Source organism: Piliocolobus tephrosceles, chromosome 9 (assembly GCF_002776525.5).
Source record: "Piliocolobus tephrosceles isolate RC106 chromosome 9, ASM277652v3, whole genome shotgun sequence".
In the NCBI taxonomy this organism is placed as follows: Eukaryota; Metazoa; Chordata; class Mammalia; order Primates; family Cercopithecidae; genus Piliocolobus; species Piliocolobus tephrosceles.
The window spans coordinates 40,773,434-40,787,481 of NC_045442.1; the positions used below are offsets into that span (position 1 = coordinate 40,773,434).

A 14,048-nucleotide genomic window follows, 5' to 3' on the forward strand; every position below is an offset into this window, starting at 1 on the left:
CTCATATCTCACTTCTGTAATTTTTCCTTCTGTCTCTTTGTGATGCTTACTTCCATATAGTTTCTTCAGATTAACTAAGAGAGAATTCATCAACTGTTAAACCTATTCATAATATTTTTAACTTCAGTTAATATCTATTTAATTTCTAGATATTCTACCTGATATTTCTTCACATCTATTTGGTCATCCTTTATAGTTTCTGTTCCCTATTTATATTAGCAAGCTTGGCTTTTATTTCTTTAAATATACTAAGTAGCACTATTATATACTCCATGGCTAATAATTCAAATATCAAGTCTTTTAGAATCTATTTTTGTTGCTAATGTTTCTTATGATTCTCACTCATTTGGTAATTATTTCTGACTGTGAATTGCTCATTTTAACTCTGGAAAGAAGGTGCACATATCTGTATTTGCTTCTGCCAGGCACCTGGAGATAGTATCAGGATGAAAATACTTTAAAAGTTGAGCTTGAGATGTCTTTGACTATCCAAATATGATGAATTTGGGTTGCAAACACAAGTAGTAACAAACTGCTTGTTATGAATTCTCAGAGGGATTTTTTTCTCTCGTTCACTCAGCACTAAGATTTGAGATAGGTAATTTTCCTTACAGTATTTGCCAGAGGGAACAGAAGGATTTTTAGATGGCTTTATCTCTAGCTCATCCTAATAATGGGGCTTTAAATCCTCTGGAGTCTCAGCTTTACAAGGGAGACAAACTCTTACTAGACACCTACTTTGGGTGGGCTCTGGCCTTAGCCCTCGGTACCCAATGTCCTCAAAATTCATGCTTTCCTACTCACCAGATGCTCCTAGGATAAAAGCTATATTCAATGTTTCATTAAACCTATCTGCATTTCTGCCTTCATTTGGGTTTTACTGTTTTGATTGTTTTACAGTCAGATGTATTGAGGTATAAGTCACATACAATAATACTCTTTAATATTCAGTTTCTACGAGTTTTACAAACACATCTACTAACTATCACCACAACCAATATATAGAACAGTTCTTTATTCACTTAGTTTCTGGTCTTTTTGTTTGTTTGTTTTAAATGTCTATCTAGCATCTTCAGTTGTCTTTTCAGTGGGACAATTAATCAAGGTACATAATCCACTATATTGTCAGAAACTAATTATCATTCCCTGATATTTTACATATTTGTTGGTCTTTTTTTTTTTTTTTTTTTAATTCGCTATCTATCTTTTCTAATAGAATGTAAGTTCATGAGAAAAGGGACTTTTCTGTTTGGTTCACTGTTGTACCCTTAGCACTTAAACCAATGTTTGGAAATGGTAGGTGTTCAATAAATATTTGTAGTTGAATGAATAGTGATACATGCTCTAAAGAAATTAAAACAGGATAAGGGGATAAAGAGTGACAACATAACCAATTCAAAATATCCCATACTTACCATATTCGACTGGGGTTGCAATACCAGTCTTGCTTGTTTCTTTCTTTGTTTTCGATAATAGTTTTCAAATGTTTCCTCATCACCCTAAAATAAAATCAGCAGAGTAATGAAAAATACACATACACACACACACAACTAAAACAGATACTTCTTTACTTCTGCTGGGGCAACAGAGTGAGACCTCATCTCTTTTTATCTTTTTTTTTTTTTTTTCATTTTTCTTTTCTCCTCAGATTCCTTTTCACCATGAAACCCCATATTTAAAAAAATATAAAATATATACATTCTAACTTAATTTTAAAAAACACTGTCTAATATGGTATGTTTTACTTTTATCTTTGAGATTATAAGGCTTTAGGTGTCATAGTGGGTTTTCTTCCTTGGGGTGAAATTATCATAATCAGTACTTAACTGATGCAAATGGCCTAACTATATCATATATTTTGATAATGAGTAAACCCAAAAGTACATTTTTATTGGAAATAAATATCTTAACAGAATGAATGAGACTTTTTTCCCCCATTAATAATATACTTTCTGGTTCAAATTCTGACCTGCAGACTTAGGGCATTTGGCATTTTTTAAAAAAAAGTCCACCCTAAAACCTAAAATCTAATTAGCAAAGCCAGTACTCATCATCAAACTAGTAAGTCAAATTGTACTTAGTGTCTCTCCGGAAAAGTCTGACTCCAAGTTTCACTTCAAAAAAAGTAAAGATGAGGCTGAAATCAGAGGATTGCTCGAGGCCAGGAGTTCATGATCAGCCTGGGCAACATGTCAAGGTGTCTCTCCAAAAAAAAAAAATTTTTTTTTTAAATTAGCCAGGCATAGTGGCATGCACCTGTAGTCCCATCTACTCAGGTGGCTGAGGCCAGAGGATCACTTGAACCCAGGAATTCAAAGTGGCAGTGAGCTATGATCTCACCACTGCACTCCAGGCTAGACAAAAGCGAGACCCCATCTCTTAAAAAAAAATTACATCATGAAAAACACTGAGAAATTATGGGTTTACACCATAATTTCACCAATGCCAGTCGCATTGGCTCATGCCTGTAATCCCAGCACTTTGGGAGGCCGAGGAGGACAGATCACTTGAGGCCAGGAGTTTGAGACCAACCTGGTCAACATGGTGAAACCCTGTTTTGTCTAAAAATACAAAAACTAGCCATGCGTGGTAGCACACACCAGTAATCCCAGCTACTTGGGAGACTGTGGCATGATAATTGCTTGAACCTGAGAGGCAGAGGATGCAGTGAGCCAAGATCACACCACTGCACTCCAGCCTGGGCAACAGAGTGAGACTCTGTCTTAGAGAAAAAAAAAAAAAAATTATGGGATTACAAAAAGCAGCCAATATTATTTAAACCCAGTGTGATTGTTTTGTGCATTCACACACCTTAAAATCAAGATAATAAATCAGTTTCTCATTAGTTACTCTCTTTGTCATTACTTAATTTACAATAATGCAATGTAATATACACCTGAAATTCTAAGCTTTTATGAAGTAAGGAGCATAATAAACAATACTACATGCTTTCCATTAACATGTGGACATATATAAAACTCTGTTGTTCAACTTTTGGAAATAATTAAATACAACCAAGTATAAAAATCAGGAATATAAAAAAGAATAAAATAATGTTTTTTGGAGCAACTTGCATGGAACTAGAGACCATTATCCTAAGTGCAGGAACTCAGGAACAGAAAACCAAATACTGCATGCTTTCAGTTATCAGTGAGAGCTAAGCTATGGGTATACAGGAGCATGTGGGGTGCTATAATGAACACTGGAGATTCAGAAGTGGGGTGAAGGATGAAAAAAATCACCTATTGGGTACAATGTACACTATTCAGGTGACAAGTACACTAAAAGCCTAGACTTCATTACTATACAATTCATCCACATAACTAAAAACTAAAGTTGCTAAAATAAATAAAAATACATAAATAAAATGCACTCCTACTAATCAATAAATCAAACAATAAAATCAGGCATAACTCCATTAATTTCATTAGATATGATCATGCTTTTTCTCGGTGTTTAACAAAAGAGAATAGTATATGCTGCTAAAAATGAATAGCCAGGGTTTACTCTAAATATGAATTAGAAAACATTAAACAATTGGACTTAGACTTATGATAGCTAAACAGCTTTACCCTCTTCAATGAATCATAATGTACATGAATATGAAAAAATAAGGTTAGCCAGTGTAACCTTATTACACTGGTTAGCCAGTGTAATCCCAGCACTTTGGGAGGCCGAGACGGGCGGATCACGAGGTCAGGAGATCGAGACCATCCTGGCTAACACTGTGAAACCCCGTCTCTACTAAAAAATACAAAAAACTAGCCGGGCAAGGTGGCGGGTGCCTGTAGTCCCAGCTACGGGAGGCTGAGGCAGGAGAATGGCGTAAACCCGGGAGGCGAAGCTTGCAGTGAGCTGAGATCCAGCCACTGCACTCCAGCCCGGGCGACAGAGCGAGACTCTGTCTCAAAAAAAAAAAAAAAAAAAAAAAAAAGGTGTTTTTCTTTACAGCAAATGATACATCCTAAGGAAGAGTATTAAGATTAGCCAAAAATCATTGTTTACATTTAAACACATAGGACATAGCTTTAGCATTCAAAATTCTCTGTGTTCTCTTTGCTGTACTCTCACAGGGACACTCTGTTAAAAGCAATATACTTGTTGTCAATAGCTAAGGGGAAAAAGAATAGGTCATTAAAAGGAAACTATCGTTATTCCTACTTATGTCATTACTCCCTACTAAGATCTAAATTCAGAATATCCTACCACAGGACAAAATATACTGTTTCTAACATGATTTTACCCTTAACAGAAATTTGTGCAAAAATGGAAAGGAAGGAACTCTTAATACAGTTCCTTGATTAACAATTAAAGGAGACTTCTCCTTTATTTGGCACCCTGGAAGTTTTTACATCTCAAGACAATGCACCATGGTAATACTGAGTATCAGTGAAGCGTATGATTTTCATTTATAAAGTAAACGTGGTAGCCTTCAAAATGGCCTCCAACGATCCCCACCTCACGGTACTCATACCTTTGTGTGGTCCTCTCCCACAATGCACCTGAGTTAATCTATGTGACGAACAGGATAAAGCAGAAGTAATGGTATGTCACTTCTGAGATTGTGTTATGAAAGGAATTATGGCTTCCATCTCCTGGATGACTCCCTCTGGGGGAAGCCAGCTGCCATGTCATGAGGACTTTCAAGCGGCCTGGTAGACACCCCACGTGGCAAGGAACTGAGGCCTTCCACCAACAGCCATCATAGAGGCAAATCCTCCAGTCCCTGTTAAGTCTTCAGATGACAGCAGTCCTCACTGACATCTTGACTAGAATCTCGTAAGAGACCTGTAGCCAGAACCACCTAGCTAAGCCACTCCCTGACTGCTAACCCTGTGAAATAATAATGTTTGTTGTTTTAAGGCAGTGTGTTATTCAGCAATTGATAACTAATATGGTCAGTATCTTAGGTAGCTGTCCTAGAAACAGAATCTGAGATCAATGATAAACTAAAAAAATGTTTAAGAAGGAAACCTTTCAAGAAGTGAAGAAAGTAAAAGGAACAAGAAGAAACCAACCAAGGGTACCATCTCAGGCAAAAAATTGGGTGCCTGATTCCACACTGCAACTTTAGAGCATAAGTTATATCTCAGTGTTGTCCTAATCTAGGCAAGGAATCTAGGCTTTCAAACACCACATCCACAAACCATAACTGATTTATCTCAACCCTGGTAATCTGATGTGGGGTAGCTTCTAGGTGAAAAGGGACCCAAAAGAATCTGAGCAGAGCACCAATAGTAAGAGAAGAACTATTGTGAAGACAGGTTGGGGTTCGCAAACAGATCATTTTTAGAAAGAAAGCTATGGGCCTAAAATTTATTTCCCTAAAGTTTCTAGCCCAGGGCCCCTTGGAAAGCCTTCATATACCCTTAAAAACTCCTAGGGCAGCAATTTGCACACTATATTCAGTATTCATCAGATAATTAGGAAATTAACTCATTCAATATTCAGTATTCTAAGAAAAATGATCCCTAAACTCAAAGTTTAGGACACAGCCAGCTAAGAAAAGTCAGATAAGCTCTTAGGACTTCTCAAAGTCTGAAAAATAATAAGCTACAACAAGCTATATTGTGAATATTGTGTGTAGCACAAGAATCCCTTATTTTGACATTATACCTATTTTCCTTTCGTGGAATACTCATATTTTATCAAATAGAGTAGGATACCTTAGGATTTTGGACATAGAGCTTTTTTGGCTAAAATAGACTTATAGTCAACAGTCCTTGAAATCATACATATTAATGTAACCCTTTTATAATAACCACTTTAACATTTACTGCCTGCTATTTTATACCGGGTCCTATACCAAGCACTTTTATCATTTATATTGACTCTAATACCCAACACAGCCTTACAAATTGTTAACCATATTTTGCAAATGAGGAACTCAAATAAGAGAAGTAATTTTCCCAATGCTATAATGCTGGGAAATGGGAGAACTGGAATAATGAGTAGAAGGAGAACGACTTGTAATAATACTAAGAAATTAGTGGCTGGCCACAGTGGCTCATGCCTGTAATTCCAGCACTTTGGGAGGCCGAGGTGGGCAGATCACCTGAGGTTAGGAGTTCGAGACCAGGTTAGCCAACATGGAGAAACCCCGTCTCTACCAAAAATACAAAAATTAGTGAGGCTTGGTGGTAGGTGCCTGTAATTCCAGCTACTTGAGAGGCTAAGGCAGTAGAATCGCTTGAACCCAGGAGGCAAAGGTTGCAGTAAGCCAAGATCGCGCCACTGCATTCCAGCCTGGGCAACACAGCGAGACTCTGCCTCAAAAAAAGAAAGAAATTAGCTTTACCAAATAATTTTTGGTCATAAATACCAGCCAGAAGTTATCATGCTAATGAAAGTTTATTGGGCTGGGCGCGGTGGCTCAAGCCTGTAATCCCAGCACTTTGGGAGGCCAAGACGGGCGGATCACGAGGTCAGGAGATCGAGACCATCCTGGCTAACACGGTGAAACCCTGTCTCTACCAAAAAAATACAAAAATCTAGCCGGGCGAGGTGGCGGGCGCCTGTAGTCCCAGCTACTCGGGAGGCTGAGGCAGGAGAATGGCGTGCACTCGGGAGGCGGAGCTTGCAGTGAGCCAAGATCGCTCCACTGCACTCCAGCCTGGGCGACAGAGCGAGACTCAGTCTCAAAAAAAAAAAAAAAGAAAAGAAAAAGTTTATTAAATTTATAGCATAAAACAGCAAGACCATACTGTAAACTCCACCTCTACAAAAAATACAAACATTAGCCAAGGATGGTGGCATGAGCCTGTAGTCCCAGCTACTTGGGAGGCACAAGTGAGAGAATCACTTGAGCCCAAAGAGGTTAAGGCTGCAGGGAGTTGTGATCATGCCACTGCACTCCATCTTGGGTGACAGAGCAAGACCCTGTCTGAAAAGAAAAAAAAAGAAAAAACAGTAGCACAAAGAAGAGGGTATTAATCTAACTAAATTGTTGTAAAGTAAGATGTTAATTGCAATCCTCAGGGCAAATACTAAAAAAATAGGCCAGGCTAGGTGGCTTTCACCTCTAATCCCAGCACTTTGGGAGGCCAAGACGGGTGGATCACCTAAGGTCAAGAGTTTGAGATCAGCCTGGCCAACAAGGTGAAACCCCATCTCTACTAAAAAAAATACAAAAAATTAGCTGGCCGTGGTGGTGGGCGCCTGTAAACCCAGCTACTCAGGAGGCTGAGGCAGGAGAATCACTTGAACCCAGGAAGTGGAGGTTGTAGTGAGCTTGAGATCATGCCATTAGACTCCACCCTGGGCAACAAGAGCGAAACTCCATCACAAAAAAAAAAAAAACGGGAAATGACAAAGGAAATGAAATGGTACATAAGAAAATATTTAATGCGGGCGCGGTGGCTCAAGCCTGTAATTCCAGCACCTTGGGAGGCCAAGACGGGCGGATCACGAGGTCAGGAGATCAAGACCATCCTGGCTAATATGGTGAAACCCCGTCTCTACTAAAAAATACAAAAAACTAGCCGGGCGAGGTGGCGGGCGCTTGTAGTCCCAGCTACTTGGGAGGCTGAGGCAGGAGAAGGGCCTAAACCCGGGGGGCGGAGCTTGCAGTGAGCTGAGATCTGGCCACTGCACTCCAACCTGGGTGACAGAGCAAGACTCCGTCTCAAAAACAAAACAAAAAAAAAACAAAAAAAAAAAAAGAAAATATTTAATGCACAAGAGGGTACTAACGGAGGAATAGAGGAACAAAAAAGATATAAGACATGTTAAAACAAATGGCGAATATTATAGCAGACATAAATCCTACCTTATCAGTAATTACGTTAAATGTAAATGAATTAAACACTCCAATTAAAAGGCAGAGATCAGCAGACTGGATTTGAAAAAAACAGCCTGAACTATGTGTTACCTAGAGGAGACATACTTTAGATTCAAAGATACAAAGAGACTGAAAGTAAAAGGATGGAGAAAAACATGCTATGCCAAGAGTGCTCAAAAGAAAGCTGGAGTGGCTATACTAACTAAAGCCAAACAGACCTTAAGACAAAAAACATTATGAAGAAAGATATTTTATGATATTTTTTAAAAGGTCAATCCATCAGGAAGACATAACAATTATAAACATATATTCACCTGCCAACAACGCCCTAAAAATACATGAATAAAAAACTGGCAAAACTGAAAGAAAAAATGGACAATTCAACAGTTATAGTTGAAGACTCCAATACTTCTACTTTCAATAACAGAATAGGTAGAAGACCAACAAGGAAGTAAAAGACATGAACAGCCCTATAAATCAACTACACCTAAGAGATATCTATAGAACACACCACCTAATAACAGCCAGATATACGTTTTTGGTGTTTTGGGGAGTGGTTGGGGGGGTGGGTAATGAGTATTTCTGGAATTAGGTAGTGGTAATGGTTGCACATCCTTGTGAATATGCTAAAACCACTGAACTGTATACTCCAAAAGGGTAAGTGTTTTGGTATGTGAATTAGACCTCAATAAAGCAGTTATTTTAAAAAAGGAACATTAAATAAAAAATAAGAGCAATGTAGTATGGAATACACACATAGAAGTAACTTATAGGGACTGTGATGCAACAACAGCACAAAGGCAATAGGGAGAAACGGAAGTAACTATTACAAGGTTCTTAAAATAGACATGAAGTGGTATATCACTTGAAATTACACTATGATAAGTAAACAAAAAATATAAGTGCCTTCCACACAGTGGATATTTCACAAATAATTATGTGAAGATTTACAGCATATGATCCATTTTTAAGGCTTAAAATACATATATGCCTTTTAAATAATATAAAGCTATATATAAATATAAAACATACTTACCAAAACAGAATAAATGTGCAAACATCGATAAACAGGTGAAAAATCAACAAGATCCTGAACAGTTAAGACCTGAAAATTAAACCATTTAAAAAAAAATTACAGGTCAAATCATTAGACCACCATTAGATAATGTAAAGTTAAAGACAGGCGAAAAGATTAATGAACTTTATGTTAGAACATTTATTCAATTCCCCCATAGAAAGCATATACTATAAACACAAAACTTTCTTTATTTTGTTTTGGCATTTCTTCAGCAGTTTATTCTTTGTAGTATGTTTATTATCATTGTTTACTGTTTTCAATTTAAGATAACAAAGGAGAGAAATTGTATATTTTTAATATGTATGATAGATTAACAGAAAATTGCTATGGATAACTAGATACCTCATTACTGTTTTGGGTAAAAATGATACATAGATTTTTTGGTTTAGCTATAGACAAAGTTCCTGTTCTTAGGCAGCTATGTCATATGATTGGTCATTATTGCACTGAATTAAAGACACTATCAGTATTATTTTACGGACCGCTAAGAAAGAAAAAAAACACTACCACTTAAAACTATAACACCATCAACTTTAAGATGTGTCCTATATTCCAAAATGTTATGTGAAAAAAAAAAAAGGCTTGTGGCTCCAGTGGCGCAATCAGTTAGCGCGCGGTACTTATAAAAAAAAAAAGGCTTATAATTGATGAAATGTAGTACTATAAAGTTTCTCAAACTTGAGAAATACATAAATCCTTTTTAAAGGAACACATTTGTACCCACGTGAATCTCTAGGGTGAACTTAAATTATTTTTAATATAATACTGCTTATTAGGAAAAATGATAAAAACAAAATGTAGTGCAGTATAGTAGTAAAATCGATCTGAGAGAACAGGGAAACAACCAAGCTCCTCTAAGAGTATAGGTCTGGGGGTAAGGCATGATGGTGATGCTCCCAGCAGGAAAGATATACAGAACAGGAAGGGGAAAATTGAAGTAAGAAGACTAAATGGTCTATTTTCAACATTCTGAACCTCAAAGGAGAAAATAACACAGAGGTCCTCTGAATATTAAGAAAGAACAAAAAAGCAGATGTCAAAAATATTTATTTAATTTAAAGGGACAAAAAACCTAATAATAATTTCAAGGGACTAATCAGGACATACTAATTCCACATTAGGAAGGCATTTAACTGTTTAATGCTGTTCATTTGTCTGCATTCAGTACAATAGCAGACATTCACTACATATGCATATATATGCATACAAACACACATACACATACATGCATACATATTCACACAAATATATTACATATATATTACATATATTTGTGTGACTATGTATATATGTATCACCCCATCCTCAGATATACAGCAGAAATGTACATAGTGGTCGGGTGTGGTGGCTCACACCTATAACCCCAGCACTTTAAGAGGCCAAAGCAGAAGGACCACTTGAAGCCAGGAGTTCAAGACCAGCCTGGGTAACACAGCAGTTTCCCATCTCTATAAAAAAAGACAAAAAATTTAGGCCAGGCGCGGTGGCTCAAGCCTGTAATCAATCCCAGCACTTTGGGAGGCCGAGACAGGTGGATCACGAGATCAGGAGATCAAGACAATCCTGGCTAACACAGTGAAACCCTGTCTCTACTAAAAAATGCAAAAAACTAGCCAGGCGTCGTGGCGGGCGCCTATAGTCCCAGCTACTCGGGAGGCTGAGGCAGGAGAATGGCGTAAACCCGGGAGGCAGAGCTTGCAGTGAGCTGAGATCCGGCCACTGCACTCCAGCCCGGGCGACAGAGCAAGACTCTGTCTCAAAAAAAAGAAAAAAGAAAAAAAAAATTTAGCTGGATATAGTATATACAGAAATGTGCCTGTAGTTCCAACTACTTGGGAGGCTGAAGCAGGAGAAGCATTTGAACACAAGAGTTTGAGGTTACAGTAAGCCATGATTATGCCAACTGCACTCCAGCCTGGGTGGCAGAGTAAGACCCTGTCTCAAAAAAAAAAAAAAAAAGAAAGAAAGAAATGCACATAGTAAACACCCAGCTGTTCATCCATTCACAAATGCAGTCATGAGCACACAGTCATATGGTTCAACTAAAAGTTCTTACTGTATTCTAATTATGTCCTTAGAAAAAGAATTTAAAATATCATTGGCAAGGCAAAACTTATAAATTAATTGGGAATAACTAGGTTCCTATGACAGTAGCTAAATTTAAAAAAAAAAAATTGAAGACAACAATAAAAGGTAAGTTCAATAGAAGATTCTGTGGAGATAATTTATTTTTTTTGGAATGGGGGTCTCACTCTGTCACCCAGGCTGGTGTGTAGTGACATGATCACAGCTCGCTGCATCCTCAACCTCCCCAGGCTCAGTGATTCTCCCACCTCAGCCTTCCAGGTAGCTGGCAATACAGGCACTACACCTGGCATTTTTTTTGTATTTTTTTGTAGGAAAGGGGTTTCACCATGTTGGCCAGGCAGGTCTCGAACTCCTGGCTCAAACGATCCGCCCACCTCGGCCTCCCAAAGTCCTAGCATTACAGGAATGAGCCATGGCATCAGGCCCTGTAGAAAAAACTTTCGAAAGCAATAGGATGCCGGGCATGGTGGCTCACACCTGTAATCTCAGCACTTTGGGAGGCTGAGTGAGAGGATAATTTGAGACCAAGATAATTTGAGTTCAAGACCAGCCTTGGTAACACAGTGAGACCTCTGTGTCTATAAGAATTTTTTTTTTTTTTTTTTTAAATTAGCCAGGCGTGGTGATGGCATGCTTGTAGTCCCAGCTACTCGGGAGACTAAAGTGGGAGGAACACTTGGACCCAGAAGTTGCAGGCTGTAGTGAGCTATGACTACACCACTGCACTCATGGGCAAAAGAGTGAGCACTATCTCTAAAAAAAAAAGAATGAGAGAATGAATTTGGATATAGAAGTTGAAAGAAAGAAAATATTTAAGGATAATTTTAAGGTTTTTAGACTTACTAGGACTTTTTATTCATTAAAAGACTTTAATCGTATTAGAGTTATTTTGCAGTATTTCAGCACCAACTTTTTAAAAAGGTAGACTATCCAGAATTAGGTCAAATGACAAGACATTACGACAAAAATCTGACAACAAGTAATTCAAATATAAGTAATCACTATAAAAATAATTAAGATTTGGGTGCAGTGGCCCATACCTGTAATCCCAGCACTTTGGGAGGCCAAGGTGGACGGATCACCAGGCCAGGAGTTCGAGACCAGCCTGGCCAGCATGGTGAAACCCCGTTTCTACCAAAAATACAAAAATTAGCCAGCCGGGCGTGGTGACACACGCCTGTAATCCCAGCTGCTTGGGAGGCTGACGTAGAAGAACTGCTTGAATCCAGGAGGCAGAGGTTGCAGTGAGCTGAGGTTGTGCCACTGCACTCCAGCCTGGGTGACAGAGTGAGACCCCATCTCAAAAAAAAAAATTAGATTTACACTTTTACTACAGATTCCACTACCAGAGATTTACAAATACAATCTACAATATATCGTGTTTATCTGTCAATTATCTAGCCTAACATTTCAGATGACTCCCTTGCCCTAATAGCTCAGTACAGTCTGATTAACTTTGTCAATTTGAAATAAAAATATATAGAGACAAATTTTCAAGCAAAAAAATTTATTTGAGAATAAACAAAAAAATAGGATTACAATCCAGGACATGCACAGACCAGGGTGGTCTCTGGCATGTCTGGAGAACAAAGAAGGTTAGGGTTTTATTGGGGAAACAGATTGTTATGCAAATTGTTTTGAAAGAAAGTTCACTGGTGAGTGTCACTAGTTGCTAGAAAGGACTTGTAATTTTGGAGTTATGGTTAGGCCCTTACAGTTTTGGATAGACCTTGTGAGATAGTTGTTTGTTTTTTGTCTTTTTTTTGAGATACAATCTCACTTTGTCTCCCAGGCTGGAGTACAGTGGCACAATGTTGGTTTACTGCAATCTCTGCCTCCTGGGTTTAAGCAGTTCTCGTGTCTCAGCTTCCCAAGTAACTGGGACTAGAAGTGCCCACTACCACGCCAAGCTAATTTTTATATTTTTAGTAGAGACAGAGTTTCACCATGTTGGCCAGACTGGTCTTGAACTCCTGCCTCAAGTGATCCACCCACCTCAACCTCCCAAAGTGCTGGGATTACTGGTGTGAGCCACTGTGCCTGGCCTGTTTTGAAACAGACAATTGTTCACATATAAGTGGCTAGCTGTCTTTGCAGGGCTGATGCAGTAAGCTATGATTTCAAAAACTTTATTGTGATAGTTCCTGATACCAGGCAAATCATCCATGACAGCCCTCCCTTCACGGCCTTCTCAGCCTCTATTTTGTCAAAGTTTGACACACATGACTCCATTTTGACTCTGACAACTTTTACAACATAAATTCATTTTGCATATGGGAAGACTGAATCACACAAATGTACATGACAATCCAAAAGAAAAAAAAATTATCTAATAATAGAAAAGAAAGAAGGAAACCCATCACCTCCTCTTCATTCTCATCCTCTTCTTCAAGTGAATGTTTCAATACACTTTCATTCCTTTCCTCTGAAATCCTATCATGATTTATATATATATTCTTCCCAAATTTCATTTTATTTTGTTTCTGCAGAGAAACACTGAAGGTTTTCTGATGCTGTGCCTATTTTGAAGACAGAAAAATTCAGATTATTTCAAAACTGATTGTGGTCAAAATTGGTTCAAAAAATTTGTTTATAGTTCTTTTTTATCTTTTTAATGTCTGTAGGTATAGAATCTATAGTGGTGTCCCCTTTCTCATTCATGATTTTTGTCTTCTCATTTCCTTTTTAAAACAAAAACAAAAACAAACAAACAAAAAAAACAGGGTCTCACGCTATCATTCAGGTTGGAAGAGTACTGTGGCACCATCACAGCTCACTGCAGCCTCAACCTCCCCAGGCTTCGGTGATCCTCCTACCTCAACCTCCAGAGGAGTTGGGACTACAGGCATACACCACCACATCCAGCTAATGTTTTTTTATTTTTTTGTTTTTGTTTTTGTACTTTTTGTAAAATGGGGTTTTGCCATGTTGCCCAGGCTGGTCTCAAACCCCCAGCTCAAGCAATCCGCCTGCCCCGGCCTCCCAAAGTGCTAGGATTACAGGTGTGACCCATCACACCCAGCTTCTCTTCCTTTTTAAACAGTCTTAAAATTACGTAGAACTATGTATTTCCTCAGTTAGCATATTGTGTGTTGGCAAGGA

General features: G+C 38.2%; 1 protein-coding gene across 5 annotated transcripts in view; it reads right to left on the minus strand.

Moving 5' to 3' along the window:
* Positions 1–14,048, minus strand: part of EXOC6 (exocyst complex component 6) — a 218,203-nt gene that overhangs the window by 135,363 nt on the left and 68,792 nt on the right. For all 5 annotated transcript variants that reach the window (XM_023226255.2, XM_023226256.2, XM_023226257.1 and 2 more), the window contains 3 exons: positions 13,310–13,465; positions 8,817–8,885; positions 1,416–1,499 (listed from right to left, as the gene is read on the minus strand). In XM_023226255.2, the coding sequence (XP_023082023.1) occupies positions 1,416–1,499; positions 8,817–8,885; positions 13,310–13,465 (309 nt within the window). The remainder of the gene's footprint in view (positions 1–1,415; positions 1,500–8,816; positions 8,886–13,309; positions 13,466–14,048) is intronic.